This window comes from Opisthorchis viverrini, assembly GCF_000715545.1.
Source record: "Opisthorchis viverrini unplaced genomic scaffold opera_v5_113, whole genome shotgun sequence".
Taxonomy (NCBI): Eukaryota; Metazoa; Platyhelminthes; class Trematoda; order Opisthorchiida; family Opisthorchiidae; genus Opisthorchis; species Opisthorchis viverrini.
In genome coordinates, this window is record NW_008751767.1 from 1192614 (window position 1) to 1208909 (window position 16296).

A 16296-nucleotide genomic window follows, 5' to 3' on the forward strand; every position below is an offset into this window, starting at 1 on the left:
TCATTGTTTGACCGCCTCTGGCTCTCTTCCACCCTTCACGTGGTTGTGCGAAAAGAGCCCTTCGAGGAAGTCGGTCGACTGGCATACGCAGTACGTGGCGAAGCCAACGCAACCTGTGCAGTGTGATCAGTTCACCTATCGAGGGTGAGTTATCTTCTCCTGGCCACTGGAATCTAACAAAGGAAGAAAGTGGGCCGCGCCCTATTCGGTCGAATGCGCTTTCGTCCAGTGATTGTCCTGGATTAAAACATCCGTGGCATGGCAGTCCACTATAGGGGGGGCTAATCTGGTTCAGGAGTCACAAGAGTGCTACGATCGCATGAAAACTAACCCGGTAAGTTATGCCCCGCTCCATTCCAACCTCACTGACTTCATTATGCATTTTCACCGTGATTCTTTCAAACCGAGGGTGCTGTGATGCTGCATACCTCAAACTCATTTAACCAAATGGTGGCGTCCAATTCAGTCATCCAGTGCCTGCTAATTTCCCTGAGTGACGGATAAGCAGCGTCCATGGTACCGACTATGTGACACAGCAGTTGGCTAGTAAACTTGCATTGAACATTTCCACTTTGATAGTCTTTCCTGAGAGTGAATTACTCGTCTCGTCACCATTCCTCCTAATATGGGTGGAAGCCCTTTTCTGGTGAATTGGGACGATACAAACACCTGGACACTCTGCATAGCGGCTTCTGGATTGCCACAGGTGCGCAGCCGGAAGCGAGTGGAGAGTGATGGGGCAGTTAGCCCAACCAATGCGGTTGCATCTGATACTCAGTACACATCAATTTCAATTCAAGCGAGTCTAGTCCTGCTTGCTTCAAAGTGCAGACAGATAGATTAGGCGTCCAGGCTTGCAGAATGATTTCGAGATGTCTGAGAATGTCAGCGCTGGATGACGCGCTTGCAAAACCGATCCAGGCCGAACAGAGCCCTAACTGACAAGAAGAGAGTCATTTGTGGGGAGAGGGGGGAGAAAAAGTAGGTGGAAGAGAAAGAAGAGAGACTTCAGCAATAGCCTGTTTTCGATCAGCCACTCTCTACTGTATGCAGCGAGTAAGGCGATCTGGCTGATGACAACACTTGACGGTCGATATGGCATGAGATTTCTTTTAAATATGTGATGTATGTGTAAATCTTGGGTAACAATAAGAGCACTCTATTTTCTAACTATTTCACCCAAAATAAAGCACCTTCCAAATGGTCTTTCGCTGCGTTTCGGCGAGGCAGTTCGCGTCGGTCTGGATCAAGTTCACTACAAAGCCGTGAATATCACTGGACGGATGTGTATCAATGGCGATTTTGCACCACAAATCGAGCTGTTTCGGCTTGATAAACTCTCCGAAAGCAATGCGAAACCCTTTGAAGGTAAGTCAATCCAAATTTGAGATGCTATGCACACAGTCCAATGGAGAGAGAAGCCAATGGCTTCCAAATGAAGGTCCTGCCTGCAATAGTACAGTGGGTCTTAGCTTTACAGTACGCGGGCAAGTGCTCGAAACGGTCCTTTCCCTCTCTGAAGAACAAACTGATTTCAGCGAGCAGCTGAACCAGTAATCTAGAAAGCACTGGCTTATTTTGCTTGAATTTCACCCTTACATCCTGGTGGACTTAAAATCCAGCGACACAAATGTGCCACCTTCCTGAGCAGATCTGTTTCATACACTGTAAAATACTGATCGGTCCCATTGTTTACTGGGCTGCATAACAGGTTAAAGCCTAAATTTCCCTCAATATCGGTCGGTTTGGTGTGTAGGGTTTAACTCGATCAACTTAGGTGCATACGGACTACTCATGCTTTTTTTGAGTAGAAAAACAGTGAGGAATGATCTCCCTTTACGAAATAGCAGATTACAAGTCTACCTAAGATGACATCTTTTTTCAACAGCCCATGGAAAACAGTACAGCCATCATCATTCACAAAGTTTTTTTTGAGACCTAATGCTTCGATGTGTTCATTGTGTTTCTTAACTTTTCAGTCAGTAAATCCATGGCCAAGTTCAGTTACACGCGGCAGGCTTGTGTCGCGGTGTTGCGACAACGTCTCACCTACGCTAAATGCAAGTGCTTCTCCGAGTCGTACGCGATTCCCTACTCGATGCGAGATGTTGGTGAAGTGTGGTGCCACAGTTTGGAAACCAGCACGATCAACATTATTCGGATAGGAGAAACGTTGGAATGCGCTGAAAGAATTGCTAATATGACCGATATTCAGGTAGCGTTGAACCCTTGGCGCATGGTTGTCAGAGCTGTTCAGTATCCAAAGGTGTTTTCGTTTTACTTTTATACTACCGCTAAATTTATAAGTAGTGCGAATCACCAAGGCAATGCAGCCGCTGAAGTTGGAATGCACTCATGAACTGCGTGAAAACGGCGATTGCTATGAATTAAGCAGACGAAAAGGCCCTGAAGAGAAGTTTCTGAATTCTCGATTTGGAAAGGGGATCATTTCCCTTGTGCTGGATGGAAACCTTGGTATCAAAAGTAAAAATTGGGTAAAAATGAGCCTGCTGAATGCGATGAGCATACCATACGCTGTCCGTTGATTTTTGTTGTTATTTCTGATGTTTTTGATGTTGATGATGACGGTGATGATGGTGACGATTATGATTATGGCGGTGGTGGCGGTGATGATGATGACAATGCTGATGAGTTCAGACTTAAAACTAAGTTCACAACAACTCAGAGTCCCCAGAGATCCGACCCTACATTCTTTGCATCACCCAGCTAATTGGCAACGATCCATCCCCCTTTTTCTGTTGCTGTGTGCACGCCGAGTTAGCAGAACGGAGTAAGGAAAGTCCTTCTTGTCCATGTCAATTCCCCAAATTCTGTTGATACTCACTCAAAACTGCCAGGTCCTCTTGGAGTAACTTTGTTCGGCCCTCGCAAGTAAAACTCACTGTGATCCCTACCTCCAGAAAACTCAGTTTCCTCTTGAACACTTTAAGATTTCGTCCTCCCTCTCTTAACCCCTGGTGTGACAGTCCCAGACCTACTGCACCGCGTTGTATTCCCTACGCACAGACAGTTTTCAACGAGAAGTTGCACTGGTCGATGTCAATTCCTCGATTGATGATCCTAAAGCCGCTCCCAACTACCGGGATTTTGCCTCCCTTTCTCACTGCTACCATGTTAACCGCTCCAATGGACCCTTCCACTAAGGCGCGCACCTACACTAGTACAGTAGCCCGACCAGCCTAAGTTGCTCTGGCCACCATCGTTGGCAACCAAGTCTGTTTTATTCCTTACTTTCCACATATGTTTTTCCCGATGGAATTCACTTTCATGTTTTTCAAGATCTCATGACCTTCCAAGTTCCATGAATAGGACTGCCCGAAACCCTCAGGACGCTGTACAGTTGTGCCGTGTATCAGAGTGTTGTTCCTTGTCTCAATCGCTGGATTCTGTTCGTTACCATCGCAACGAGATTCTGACGGCGAGTAATTCTTTCCCCTGCAAACTGCCTTTGTCATGAGTAAAAAGGTAAACAGTTGTATATTTGTAATGCACTACTCATAAGGTTGCTGAAACTTCGTCGACAGTTGGTTGATGAGCCCAACACCATTAATGGCTATTTACGCCACTTCCTTACAGCACAACTTGGTCAAAAAGTTCTCGTAAATGCTCTTGTGGAATTCGTGCACACAGGTCTCCGTCAGGCCGCTCGCCAATACAACAAACGTAAATTTTTTGACCACAAACACAGTACCCGTTATTCCTGGTGTTTTTACCATCGTTAGCAAGCAACACATGCTATCAAGTGAACTCCATCGATTCACCTTTGCCGACCAGTTGGCGGAAATCACAGTCTAGTTGATCGATCCTGACCGCAATGGCCATCGATTCCGACCGGAACCGTGACCGCTTCACACTGCATGCAAATGAGACTCGGCTGTTCGATTTTCTAGCCAAAACGGTGCAGTTGCACATGTTCGGTGTGTCCGTTTCTGATTAGCATCAATGCTCCTGCATCAGGTAGAATTTCGCATGGAAACAAAGCTTGGATAAGTTTCAAAGATTATGATATATGTGCTCAACCATTTTGTAGACACTGTAAATTAACTACCACCATTTGTCCATAAAAGCCGTTTTGCTTTGCAACTACAAAAGTATAGGAAATGAAACAAGGACTTGTGCACCGCAAATCAAAAGGGGTGACGCTTCTAGTGAAACTTCACCCCCGATAATCGAGTACTGATCGAGATCATTAAAGAAAAGCCACCCTCGTCATCAACCTCATCATCAGTAGAGGAAACACTAACAAGCAGAGCAACGATTTCCCCAATGGTTACTGCGCCCAGCATCCCGAATTGTCACCGTATTCCAACCGGTCTGATATTCAATCCCTTTAGCTCTCCATTAACTTCAGACGCAACTGGAGATAACTCACACCAGTGAGCGGTTTTCCTTTCTTCCAATCGTTTTTTGTCAATCTGATCACTCTGGGGCAGAGAACTTTCTAACGCAAACCAAATTTGTGAGCTTTCATCAGCGGAGCCAGCCGAACTTTGCCGACTGATTGGTTAATCACGCTGATCACGTGGGAAGCCCGGCCAGCAATGAATTCCGCTAAATCTCAAGGTCATTTGATCCATGGGTGAAATTTTGTTCTGGGTGGTACTACATAACCTAACGGCGCATACGTCAAACTAACCTAGAAAAAATTCAAAATAACAGAAAATGTGAACTGTGCGCTTTACTGTTCAATTTATAAACCATGTGACAGTTATTGACAGGCTGCACTTACGCTTGCACAGCACGCATCCTAAATGTGCAAGTAACTCGAAAATTCACTTGGTCAGATGAATTGTTTGTGCCGTGCCCCAATTTCAGAAATTCACGTCATCACAAATTTCCTAGAAAAAACGTTATCTTTCTATGTTCACTTTACGTTTTTGGACGCAGTTCAAGCCAGCTAATTTCCCCCGTCAGCCGCTACTCCACAAGTCCAATTTTTGTGTGACACAGTGTCCACTCTGTTCTTTCACGTCATCCGAATAGTACCCAAGCGACTGAAATCGTGCAAGTAAACCACAGCGACTAACTTGACAGTAACTTACACTTCACTCAACCAAATGGGAGAACATATTTAATTGATCTGCGTACCTGTACCACATTGCGCTGGGAAAAGAACTTTATTCAGAAATGAGCTGCGATGCCGACGGTATCCCGCCGACTTCATGTCATTTGTATTTCATAACTGGTTGGACATCTGCAGCAGTAACCACGATCTATTTCGTTGAACTCTGCTCACACACATACACATACACACGAGGATGCCGCTTCACCCGAATGACAAACGCAACGCCAACTGGGACAGCTTTAAGTTTGATGTTATAACGGCAGCTTACCTGTCAGTCTTTCATGTTCCCGGGTTCTATCTTATAAAACTGTGATTCTAATGAGCCTTGAATGCTCTTTGCTCCTCAATTCGTCCGACAACTTTGTTTTAGCCGGCTTTTTAGAGGGATCGACATTAGTCTTGTTTACACCAGTTTGAAGATTCCTCATGAATATGTTTGTAATGTACTACTCATATGGTTGCTGAAAATCCGTCGACAGCCCACGACCAGTTTCGCCCTTTTTGGGGCTCATCAGGTAGGCGCAGTTCCCGGGTTTCCGTCAGATTTATGTTCTACTTGAAACCGAATTGAACGAAATTAGCCTGAGAACATCACAAACGAGAGCTCTAGCTGGGTTCCAGGTGAGTCTCTCGAAAAACCAAATTAGTTTGCAAATGAGTGTATATTCGCTAATTCCTCGTGAATATTTGTGTAACAGATTGTGCAAGCGGTACGACCCTCGTCTGATGGTGATGGACTACCCGGATGTCCGTTACGTTGTGATCGAAGAATGATCAGTATTCACTCTAGCCTTCAAACGAAGCTGATACAAAGTCTGGATCCAAAGATACTAATTCCCTATTTCGAAATAATCGAGCTGCATCATTCAATGCAAAAGAAAGAAATCTTCATCAAACAAGATGGACCACCAATCGATCCGGAGGACTTGATATTTTTGGACATTCATCCCGTGACGGAAATGGTGAACCAGGTTAGTTCGCGCGCAATTTTGATTTTCAAATTGTCTCTTTCGTTCCGTTTCTCTTCGATGATGATCGAGTCAGTTTAATCTCCAGGGCGATTTGTAAATTTTCACGTCATCAGATAGGAACGAGTCAAGGTCTGTCTTTGGCCCTGGTGTCCTCATCCCTACTCATCTTCTACCATGCAAGTGTTGAAATACACACACCCAGTCACAAAAAACCTTTGAAATTCAACCTCCAGAGTGCTAACACACATCAGTCTTTAAATACCCCTATGATACCTGATCACCATCATCAAATGTAGTCAGATTTTACAACCTTCCACTGTACAGCCCAACCCCTTCCCCCGAGTCTCAAATCGGTTTGCGGGAATACCGTCAGTCTTCACAGGACTCTCGGACAACACCTGAATTTCGGCGAACAGTCCTGCTCAGCTTTCTTTGTCTACTCATAGGGTTGACGAGAATTCTTCAGCAGTCTGCTATCGGTTTCGCCTTTGGCGGTCATCAGGCTGGCGAAGTCCCCATCAAGCCGTTTTGTGAGCAAATTACACTATAGCTTGGGATTAACGGCACTGTTCGCATTCTCAGTCTAAACACCAAGAGGTCTCAACTCTGTGCACTGCACTTGTGGATTCAGAAGTGTCTTACCTGCTCCAACACATCCGTCGATTATGTCCAACTACCGCTGAATAGTTAGACAGTTGTGACTCACTGAGGAGGTGATAACCGCAAAGTAAGGGATTGTCAGTCCACCGGTAGTTTTGTCACGTGGATATAACAGATTCGGTCGTCTGATGTTCAGACTCAACAATGAGCTTCATGGTTGATGCTGACAAGAACTGAAAAACCTGCAATGTTGCATTCCAGTCCATACCGAAGAAACGGGACATCTTGTGCTGCCATTATCAAGACTTCCTGTTTAAGTCGATATTAGACCAAGGCGAAGACTTCTGGTTAAGCACTGTGAAACTTGCATGTTGTCCACATGTTTTATTTTAGACCTAATAGTTGCCCAGTTGGCTGTTGATCTTTTGGCCGAAAGAGGCAACTTATTTGCAGATGTCTTGTCAACATTTGAGGAAACTTCACCTATGCACGGTTGCGCTTATGTAGTTTGCAAACAGCAGCTTCAAGCTCTGAACTGATTGGTTGTCCGTAATCCTCTCACTTGGAGTCTGATTGGTCCATTTGTGATGTATCGCGTCGTGGTCTACATTTCTGGCCTTCGGTTAGTCCACTACATAATGTTCGCTATTCTGTTTTAAAGTTCCAAATTTTCTTCGCTCCTTTAAGCGATTCGGAATAGCAAGATGAAAATTGGTTCGTATGCGTGCAACATATGTCCAGTTCCTGTCAGAATCATCAGAAAACGCTGACTCCAATTGTCCATTCAATCTCGGTCTCTTCGTCATACTGCCCTCAAAAAAGCCCGTTTCCTCATTTTCAAATGAAGATACAACCTGATCCGGTCAGGATCATCAGAAAACTCTGACTCCAGTTGTCCATTCAGGCAATCTCGATCTCTTCGTCATATTGCCCTCAAAAAAGCACGTTCTCTCATTTTCAGATGAAGATACAAACTGATTCGATTTGAACTCACTGGCAGGCACAGGACTGTGTGGGCAAACGATGCTTCACGGTTGCTCGGGCCGAAGAAGAGGGTTTGGTTGAGGTAATCCACCTTCAGGACTGTGTCGGCAAACGATGGATGCTTCACGCTCGGGCCGAAGAAGAGGGTTTGGTTGAGGTAATCCACCTTGCGCCTTTGACTTGAAAGCCTGATCCACAAGGCAGTGGGAGGATGTGACTCATCGTCATCATGAATGTCAACTGTAAGACCCGCGTACTTGTCGTACAGTGGTTGTAGCTACCACAGTCTTGTTCACCGAGGATTTGGGGAGATGGGGTAGATAGATGCGCACTGGAGCTGATAAATTCGTGCGTAAATACAGCACGGTCGGTGAACTATTAAGTGAGGGAATCGATAATAGAGCCATGCTTTGAAGGCAATAGCGTGGATGCACGAACGCCATTGAGGGCGCTCAGAACAAACCGAGTTGTTCTGCCAACCGGTAGTGAGAACTCGGATTTGATTGAGTTCAGAAGTGTTATCCCAGATCGCCTCATCTCATGCAAAAGAGTTGAGCTGAAGTTATTAACTGAAGGTCTTCGTGGGACCACCGAGAGACGTTTTGCCATCGTTCTGCAGACTTGGGACCGAAGAACCAGACCATGGGTGGAAGCATTGAGATCGTTCCACTGATTGCTCATAAGTGTAGTCAGTCAAACCCCATACGTACAAGACCTGCCGGCAATAAACTTGAATAAAATGTTTTTCAAAGTTCCAAGTCGAAGTCACTTCACACGTTTTTATTCTTTACGAGCCTGTTTCACGTGGCGTTACTCCGACTCCACCTCGGTCGCTAGACACTGATTTGGAAAGCCTAGGCAGTCAGTAACTATAACGGCTTAGAAGACAGTCTGGGTCAGGTAAGGTCACTGCTTATGTCTGCAGCAAGGGGGATGTTATTCTGCCACACGCTGGTCTGTAATGACGATTTGGCCACAATAACACGTTTGTCTTCTGTGAGTGTCCCACAGGCAAGCACGCAAATGAATCGTCCGTTTCACCTTAAACTACCGCGGCGAAGCGAGAATAGCATCCCAGTCTGTTTTCCGTTTATTCGCCAAAACGGTATCGTCAATTTTCTGACTGTTCAATGGGATAAGCGTCTGTCCTGCGATAATCTCAAGAAACGGACATCTCTTCGAATGCCCGAATTTCGACTGAGCACAGTGAGGTGCACCCATGTAGATTTCCCGGAGTTGTAGCGACCACCTTTCAAATTATTCTGTGGCTTACTCCACAATTGATTTCAGTGTCCTCAAAGCGGGATCAGCACAAACCAGTCGGAGATTGTCCTCGATACAAAACTGGTACAGCAGAGGATGCGGGAGAGTGAAAACAACCAATCATGTGCAGAGAAGACGGTCCTCTGCTGTGGTGTCCAGTCCGGTCGTTGCTTGAATGTGACAATCGTTCAGATGTAGCACGCTTTCGGTTCGAAACTGCCATGCTGCCCGAAGGAAGCACGAGGGCTAGGGCACTACCAGGTTTCCCAAGCCTAGACAGGAATTTGAGACGCAGAGTTCGGGTTCGAACCCCGGACCTTCCGATCAGTGAATTCGCTCTCCACCCACTGAGCCATCTCATCCCCTTGTCGGATTGTGACCAGACTCGATTGATCTGACGTTGCGTATTTGTGCATCCATAAATTTCTACCTGCAGTTCAAAGTTCATTTTAATCGGTCACGTGTCACATGAAGCGGCGACTTTACGCAACTCCCCACTGGGACCTGGGAGCAGGCTACCAAGGGCACCAAACCAGTGTGAGGATGGCTTGCTGAAGCATCCGATTACGCGCGGCCTGGCCTTCGCACAACCAGCTCCGTCCGCAGGTGCGCGTGTATCGTCCGCCCAATCAGCGGTCCACTGACCTACCAACACATGGTGAGTCATCGATAAGGGAATTGTGATGGGAGGCGCATTGAATGCCTTTGGTCCAAGGTCATTTACACGTGCAGATTCCTTGTGGGAGGTTCAGTACTTAGACTAACGTTTTGCAAACGCAGGTGCGTTCCAGATTTCAGCGGAACGACGCGTCTGCTAACTGACGAGGATGTCCAATCACCTTGGTAACCAGCGTTGGGTGGACTATTCACACAAAACGACCGGTCAGATATCTGAGACGAACGTTCTTTGGATTCGTTCTGGATTGAAAAAAAACGCGCTAACGGAATGACACTTTGTCGGGGCATTCAAACTGCCCATCGGTGACAATCTTTTAGGCGGTGTAGCGATTGTGAACGTCATTCAAAATGGACCGGCGACAATCACCGCACTGCGCGTCACTCCATTACTGTGAACCTCGTTAGAACCTGTGTTAGAATTTGCCGTGCCGTCTACTTGAGGGATAACATTGGCCCTGGGCAGTTCAAACCTGTGTTGAAATTTGCCGTGCCGTCTGCTTGAAACTGTTTTCAAAATGCAATGAGGGATAACATTGGCCCTGGGCAGTTCATTATGCAGACAACTTGTTGACGCTTCCACGCATGACCTTGGTGAGAATGTACTAATCCAACACGTGCCACAAAAGGAATGAAGTGCTTGAAAAAAACACAGTAAAGGGATAAGCGTGAGTTACTATTCCCGTGGGACTTCTGTTTGTGAAAACGTTTGGTCAAAGAAAGCTCCGAAGTGTTTTTGGAGTGTACTGCTTTGAATTTTTACGGTGCTTTCATCACACTGTTGATATAATCACTCACAAATGGGATTATCTCCGGGACCCCGTCGTATGGTTTTGCTTGCGTGATTAGATCTGCATTAGACGCTTCAAAACAATTTTGACATTTGGAAACCCTTGAGACTGGACCATTGATGTTCGATTTGCCCGCTGTTCCATTGTGGTATGCATGATCAATTCAGGCAGTCCACGCGGTCAGATTCCTGAAATTAACTCCGGAACGCCCGGAACCTACTGAGAACCTAAAACTCCACCAAAAACTTAACAGGAAAGCCGAAAGCACCCAGGCCAGTCAATCATTCAATCAATTCAGCAAAAGCCGATGAGTGTTCAGGCACGCCAGATAAGCACGATCGAATGTGATCAGCGTTCAGGTAGAAGCACGATCGATGTTGATTGGTATCCACAAAATGCCTATCAGACAGCCTGAATCAATGTCAAAAAGTGCCCTTTAAATAGCGCGAGGCCATCGTAACGTTTGCACTCGCACGCTCTCACTTGTTGCAATAAAGCTGTTGTGTACCCTTGTCGGTGAGATCCTTTCTGACACCAGGCACAAGAGTGGGAACAGCAGTTAGATATAACAATGGGATAGTTAGAAATGTTTTCATCCCCATTACGTTTTCTTATTAATAAGGGATCGCTGGTAGCACCACCACACGGCGTGTTCATGATATTGGAGAATATATGCTTCAAAAAAACTAATATTATGGAAGTAATACACTACTCATAAGGTTGCTGAAAATTCTTCGATAGCCCACGATCGGGAGCGAGATGGCCCAAGTGGTTAGAGCGCGAATATACTGACCGAAAGGTCCGTGGTTCGAACCCCACCTCTGCCTCTCGACTTCCCCTGTCTAGGCTTGGGCAACCTGGCAGTATCCCAGCCCTCATGCTTCCTTCGGGTAGCATGGCAGCTAGGCACCGAAAGGGTGCTGCAGCTGAGCGGTTCTTTTCTTGGAACTCATCAGGTTGACGTAGTCGTCAAAACTGGTTGTGGGCTATCGAGAGATTTTTAGCAACCTCTTGAGTACTGTATTACGTCCATACATTCATTGCGATATCTCGAATATCGCACCAACTGAGGCGGCCTGGTGCAGCATATCCAATTGCTTGAGAACATCATAAACAAGAGATCCAGCTGCGTTTCAGATGAGTCTCCCGTAAACACTAAACTGATATGCAAATGAGTGTCGGAACTTGATCTTATGTTTAGGTGACTAGGTTCCACCCCAGGTTCCATTCAAAAGCTTGAGAAGCTTGACAAAAGTAAGCAAATAATTCTTACAGTCATTTCCGGAAATATGCTAAATCCGGTCATACTGACCTGATGGGAAATAGGTAGGCTACATCCCCCATCCGGAGTTCTGAGGAATTTAAGGGGATCGATGAATATACTTGATGTAACCGTGTGACAGTCATGTCTGCTGGTCCGTTCACGAACCGGACTTGGTAGGGATGTTGACAGTTCTTGTAGCAGTTATTCTATGGTAGTACAACTATCCATCAAATGTGAGTTCTGGCCACCGTGTGCATATCGATTTTACAGACTTGTTGAAAGACCTCATTATCGCCTGACTCTTTCCCGACAATCTTCATCTGAATAGGGCAACCAATTGCATTAATATGTCATCTAGTTTCGGAATTCGATGCGTCCCAGACGACTGTCTACAGAATTGGTTCCCAGAACTTAGCAGCCTCGTCACATCTGCTTCTCCAGCGAGACTAGAGCAATGAATCCTGATTGATCCACACACACACAACCCTCCTACACCGCAGAAATAATCATCACCGGCTGGCAGTCAGGAACTCTTTGTAGACCAAGACGAAACGGCCAGCCCTAGGCGCGGAGAAGCTGCCTACCCAGGACGTCTGATACTGGCCCCAACCCATCTTTGTCACGTGACTATGCGTTGTTATCATGTCATTTATCTATAGACCTGTTTCATGTCTCTGATAGGCAAAAGTGAAGGAAATGTTAACCCTGTTAGAATTCAACTTTCCCCAATCGCAACTTTAGACACCCATTTCCTTTGCAGCTCATAGAAAATCCTGGTTACACAGCGACCAAATTTGTCAGCGACCTTGGAGGGATTTCCGGTCTTTATGTGGGAATTACGGTGTACACTTTAGCTGAACTGGTTGACCTTGTCACGCAGTTTCTCGGAGTCTACATCCCCTACGTGTGGTCAGCGGCAAAACTGGGGATGGTTAGAAAGAAGAACTTGGCGGCCCGAGTGAAACGTCGGATGACTGTTAGATCGATCTACGGGGCAACGGGCAGGACAGACGATGTTTCGGCGAATACCACCGCACATAATGTGGACGCGCAATCATGTTTGGAGCCCTGTATGCATACTGTATAACATGAGGTCGAATGAACAGTGTCCTGGTCGTTCTGTTGTCTTCCACGAGGGGCTAGTCGGAACGCCTTCTTTCCCGGTGATCTTCATGCATGGCTTTGTTGCACACAACAAAAGAGGAAGTTGTGATTTTGATGGTCCAATGCATTGCCTACCCGTTGTTTCGTCACGAACAGACGGGAACTTGCCTGAATATGACGGTGTTTGCACCATGGTGGTCAAGTGAGCTATCATCATCATCATCATCATCATCATCATCATCATCATCATCATCATCATCATCATCATCATCATCATCATCATCATCATCATCAACAGCATGACATCAGTGTTCAACACCGATGCTTCTCTGCCGTACAAGTAAGCCATTCTGGAGGTTGTCTATGTGACTCTCGCAGGGACTCTTACACCGGATTGGGCGACTCTCATGAGAGACTAACATAGTCTCTTGGACACCATCCTCAATAATACAATGATGTTTAGTGATCTTCTGACACGAGCAAAGCAAGCAGGGATCGTGCCCCCTTAGGGACCTGTAACCTTTTCAAACAAACCTTCATTCTTCTCCATCGTCTTCACATCAGTTTTCACAGCTGGTGTGTTACTCTTCAAAATGATGGCAGTGGTGAGTAGTCACGTGCATCTTCTGCTAGTCGCGATAGCCCAAAACCTATGCATAAAAATACTATGGTTTTCAGTATGAGGTTTAATCACTAAATCTTCATGTGCAATTCCTGTAACTCAAAATACTGTTGACAAGGTCATGGACGCGTGCGACTACGTCCAAATATGTTGTCATCTTTAATAGAGCTGCTGGCGAGATGGCTCAGTGGTTAGAGCACGATTCGCCAACCGGAAGGTCCGTGGTTCGAACCCGACCTATGCATCTCCACTTCCCCCGTCTAGGCTTGGACTACCTGACAGTATCCCAGCTTCCCTTTGGGGGCGAGGCAGTTAGGCACCGAAAAGGTGTGGTGTTACAACGTTTATCTTTAACATACTTGCAGTTTAGTATGAAAGTGGAGTCAGCCTAAACTGAAAAGCTGAGACACTCCTGAACAAAAAAAGCAGCATCCCACAAGTCACGTGAATCTTTGACTGAGGAGTCCTCACTCGGGAAGACCAACGTAGCCGTGTTCATCCGCCACTCGTGACCAATGCTCACCGAGCAGTTTCGGGCTTCAAATATTTTTTCATTGCTTGTGACTCACGAGGATAAGAAGGCTGAAAAACGGTGCTCGGCCGAACTTACAGTACAAAGGCTTGAGTCAGCGCTCATAAACCTCGTCAGTACCACTGATTCTTTCGTGGTATTGCATGATGAGAATGATCAAGTTTGACTGACCACTATGACACCTGATCTACATTAAAGATTAGCATGACCAGGTGCATTAATTGCTAGCCTTGAAAGAGAAAAATTTGGCTGTCTTTTCCAAGTAGAAACTATTTTTTCCAAGGCTCAGCTACGTAATACGGTGGAAACAATGGAGGCAGTTGGACTCTGAACTCACCTCCACCTAATTCGCTGTGTGGCAACTGTCAATGAAAAGGTGAACGAATCCATGATAGCTTGATGTAACAATAGATCGCTGTTTTGAATTGTGGGCAGTATTTTATTGTTGCCTTGGCAACAAGCCCTTCCTCAACCAACGCGTCAGTGCTTCTAAGCGAAGCACTATTTTCGGCTATTTGGGGGGGGGGCAAAGTTGAAAATGTTATCAAAGCTAGCAAACTCTTCATTGCTTTCAGAAAATTGTCCCCCAGTGTTGGTCCTCTCGTAGAATCATCGATCTGTCTGCTGAACTGCCCTCAAGGTCATATCTTCAAGGGTCTTTTCTCAAAGCTTTTAGACCTTCCGCAATTTGGAGGGTTTTGTTCAAACAACATGGAGCAGAACGGTTGAGAATAGTAGCGGACAAACAAATCAATAAACCAATCAAAAATTTCATTGGTGTTAACGAGGGACTCGATAGGATTTCAGGCTGGGGATATTCTTCGTCACTTACGTCCATAAAGTTGATCTAAACTCGGTGACTACGCCAAGAGTAAGGCGAAACAGGAGTTAAACGGTCAAGCATATTTCAGCAACCTTTTGAGTGGTGTGTTCTTCTAGTATTGCGGATTTCTGAAGCGAATCTGCATGTCTCCTGTGAGCATGAATCACAAAGCAGTTTACCTGTTTTAGGGGTGGGTTTTCAAAAAGCTTGGCTTTTCGAAAGTCCAAGTGCAGGTGTCGTTATTTGATCTTGTTTAGATTCGGACATGAGTTAGTCATAACACGGTTTCACACAGCAAGACGCATTTGCTTTTCCATCAACAAGACGAGGTGGATGACCCGTTTCCGAATCATTCTTTCAATGGCCACACAGAAAGCTACACTGCGGTGCCCCCGGGCCAAACACGAAAGAAACGATATTTATCGATCGATGACTGAACAGAAATCAAAAGCAAACTGATTTCGGTGAGGAGGCGGGAGATCGAATTGCAATGCTGCGTGTTGGCTTGCTGACCCATCAAAAATTCACACAACCGAAATTCAAACCAGTGTACATCAATAAAGCCTTATTGATCGGCATGTGCTGTGCGCACAGTCGTGTTTACGACCCCTTATCACCCGTTTTTACTGCTTGTCTGTTCAGTTTTATTGCCAGCTCACTGTTATACGGCCGGATAGAATAAAAGAAATATTGAAATCTGCAGGACCGATTTGGTACAATGGATTCCTGAGCCCCGGTGTTTTGAATTTTACATTCGAACCGGCCCACCTGATTGGCTGACTGAGCGAGAAAATCGATACATCACTAATTTCAAACTTTCGGCAATTTCAGATGATAGAAATACTGTGATTGGGATTGATTAAGGGAACAGAACAACAAGGAAGGAATCGGTCGGGTTAGGTGGACAGTGTTCTGGTATTGTGAACGAATGTTCAGAAGGGATGGAACATGGTTAAAACACACCTTCCAGTTAATTTGGCCTCCACAAGAAACAAATGGGAGAAACTGTTGAGCTTGTAAATCAGGTTTTTGCCGAATGTTCGCTTCGTGCGTCTGAAAAAGTTTCAGCTTTTTGACTGAGACTGAGAGAGGGCTACACAGATGTATATATTTCTCCTTTTTGTGAGTTACAATGTGTAATCAATTGTCCACCCAGGCGGTACACCACCCTCCAAATGAACTGATCAGGCGCTCCAAACTGTGTTCAGAACTGGAGAGATTCCTCCGATCGTTTCGTCTCTGTTGCCGCGACAAGAACCGAGTGTCGGCACATTGGAGTGGTGGCTGTGTGGATAGAAAAAACCCACACTACAGTCTGTCAGCCTGGGTGGTCACTTCTCAACTTAACGGCATGTGTCTGATTAAAAACACTCGGGTTTCAGTTGGCGATGTAACACGCAGATGGTGGACGATTGTTCAAGTGTGCGTACGCTGCACCGGTGATTAGTTGCCAACACCTGGACTGCGCCCACTTGGTGTGAGTGCCGGCAGCACGGATGCACCGAAATGCGTTTATCAGGTAGTGTAGTAGCCTAGATGTGGGAAACTGCGATCTGTGCAAGTTTGTTGTGCAGTTACTGT

At 45.8% G+C, this 16296-nt stretch overlaps 2 protein-coding genes across 2 annotated transcripts in view; one reads left to right on the forward strand and one right to left on the reverse strand.

Moving 5' to 3' along the window:
• Positions 1-166, reverse strand: part of T265_05736 (hypothetical protein) — a gene marked incomplete at both ends in the record, with an annotated part of 3846 nt that extends 3680 nt beyond the window's left edge. Inside the window, one exon of the mRNA XM_009170809.1 lies at positions 33-166. Coding sequence (XP_009169073.1) covers positions 33-85 — 53 coding nt within the window. The remainder of the gene's footprint in view (positions 1-32) is intronic.
• T265_05735 (hypothetical protein) overlaps positions 1-12744 on the forward strand; it is a gene marked incomplete at both ends in the record, with an annotated part of 23548 nt that extends 10804 nt beyond the window's left edge. The window contains 4 exons of the mRNA XM_009170808.1: positions 1191-1368; positions 1980-2215; positions 5785-6057; positions 12395-12744. Coding sequence (XP_009169072.1) covers positions 1191-1368; positions 1980-2215; positions 5785-6057; positions 12395-12721 — 1014 coding nt within the window. The remainder of the gene's footprint in view (positions 1-1190; positions 1369-1979; positions 2216-5784; positions 6058-12394) is intronic.
• Positions 12745-16296: the final 3552 nt, after the last annotated feature.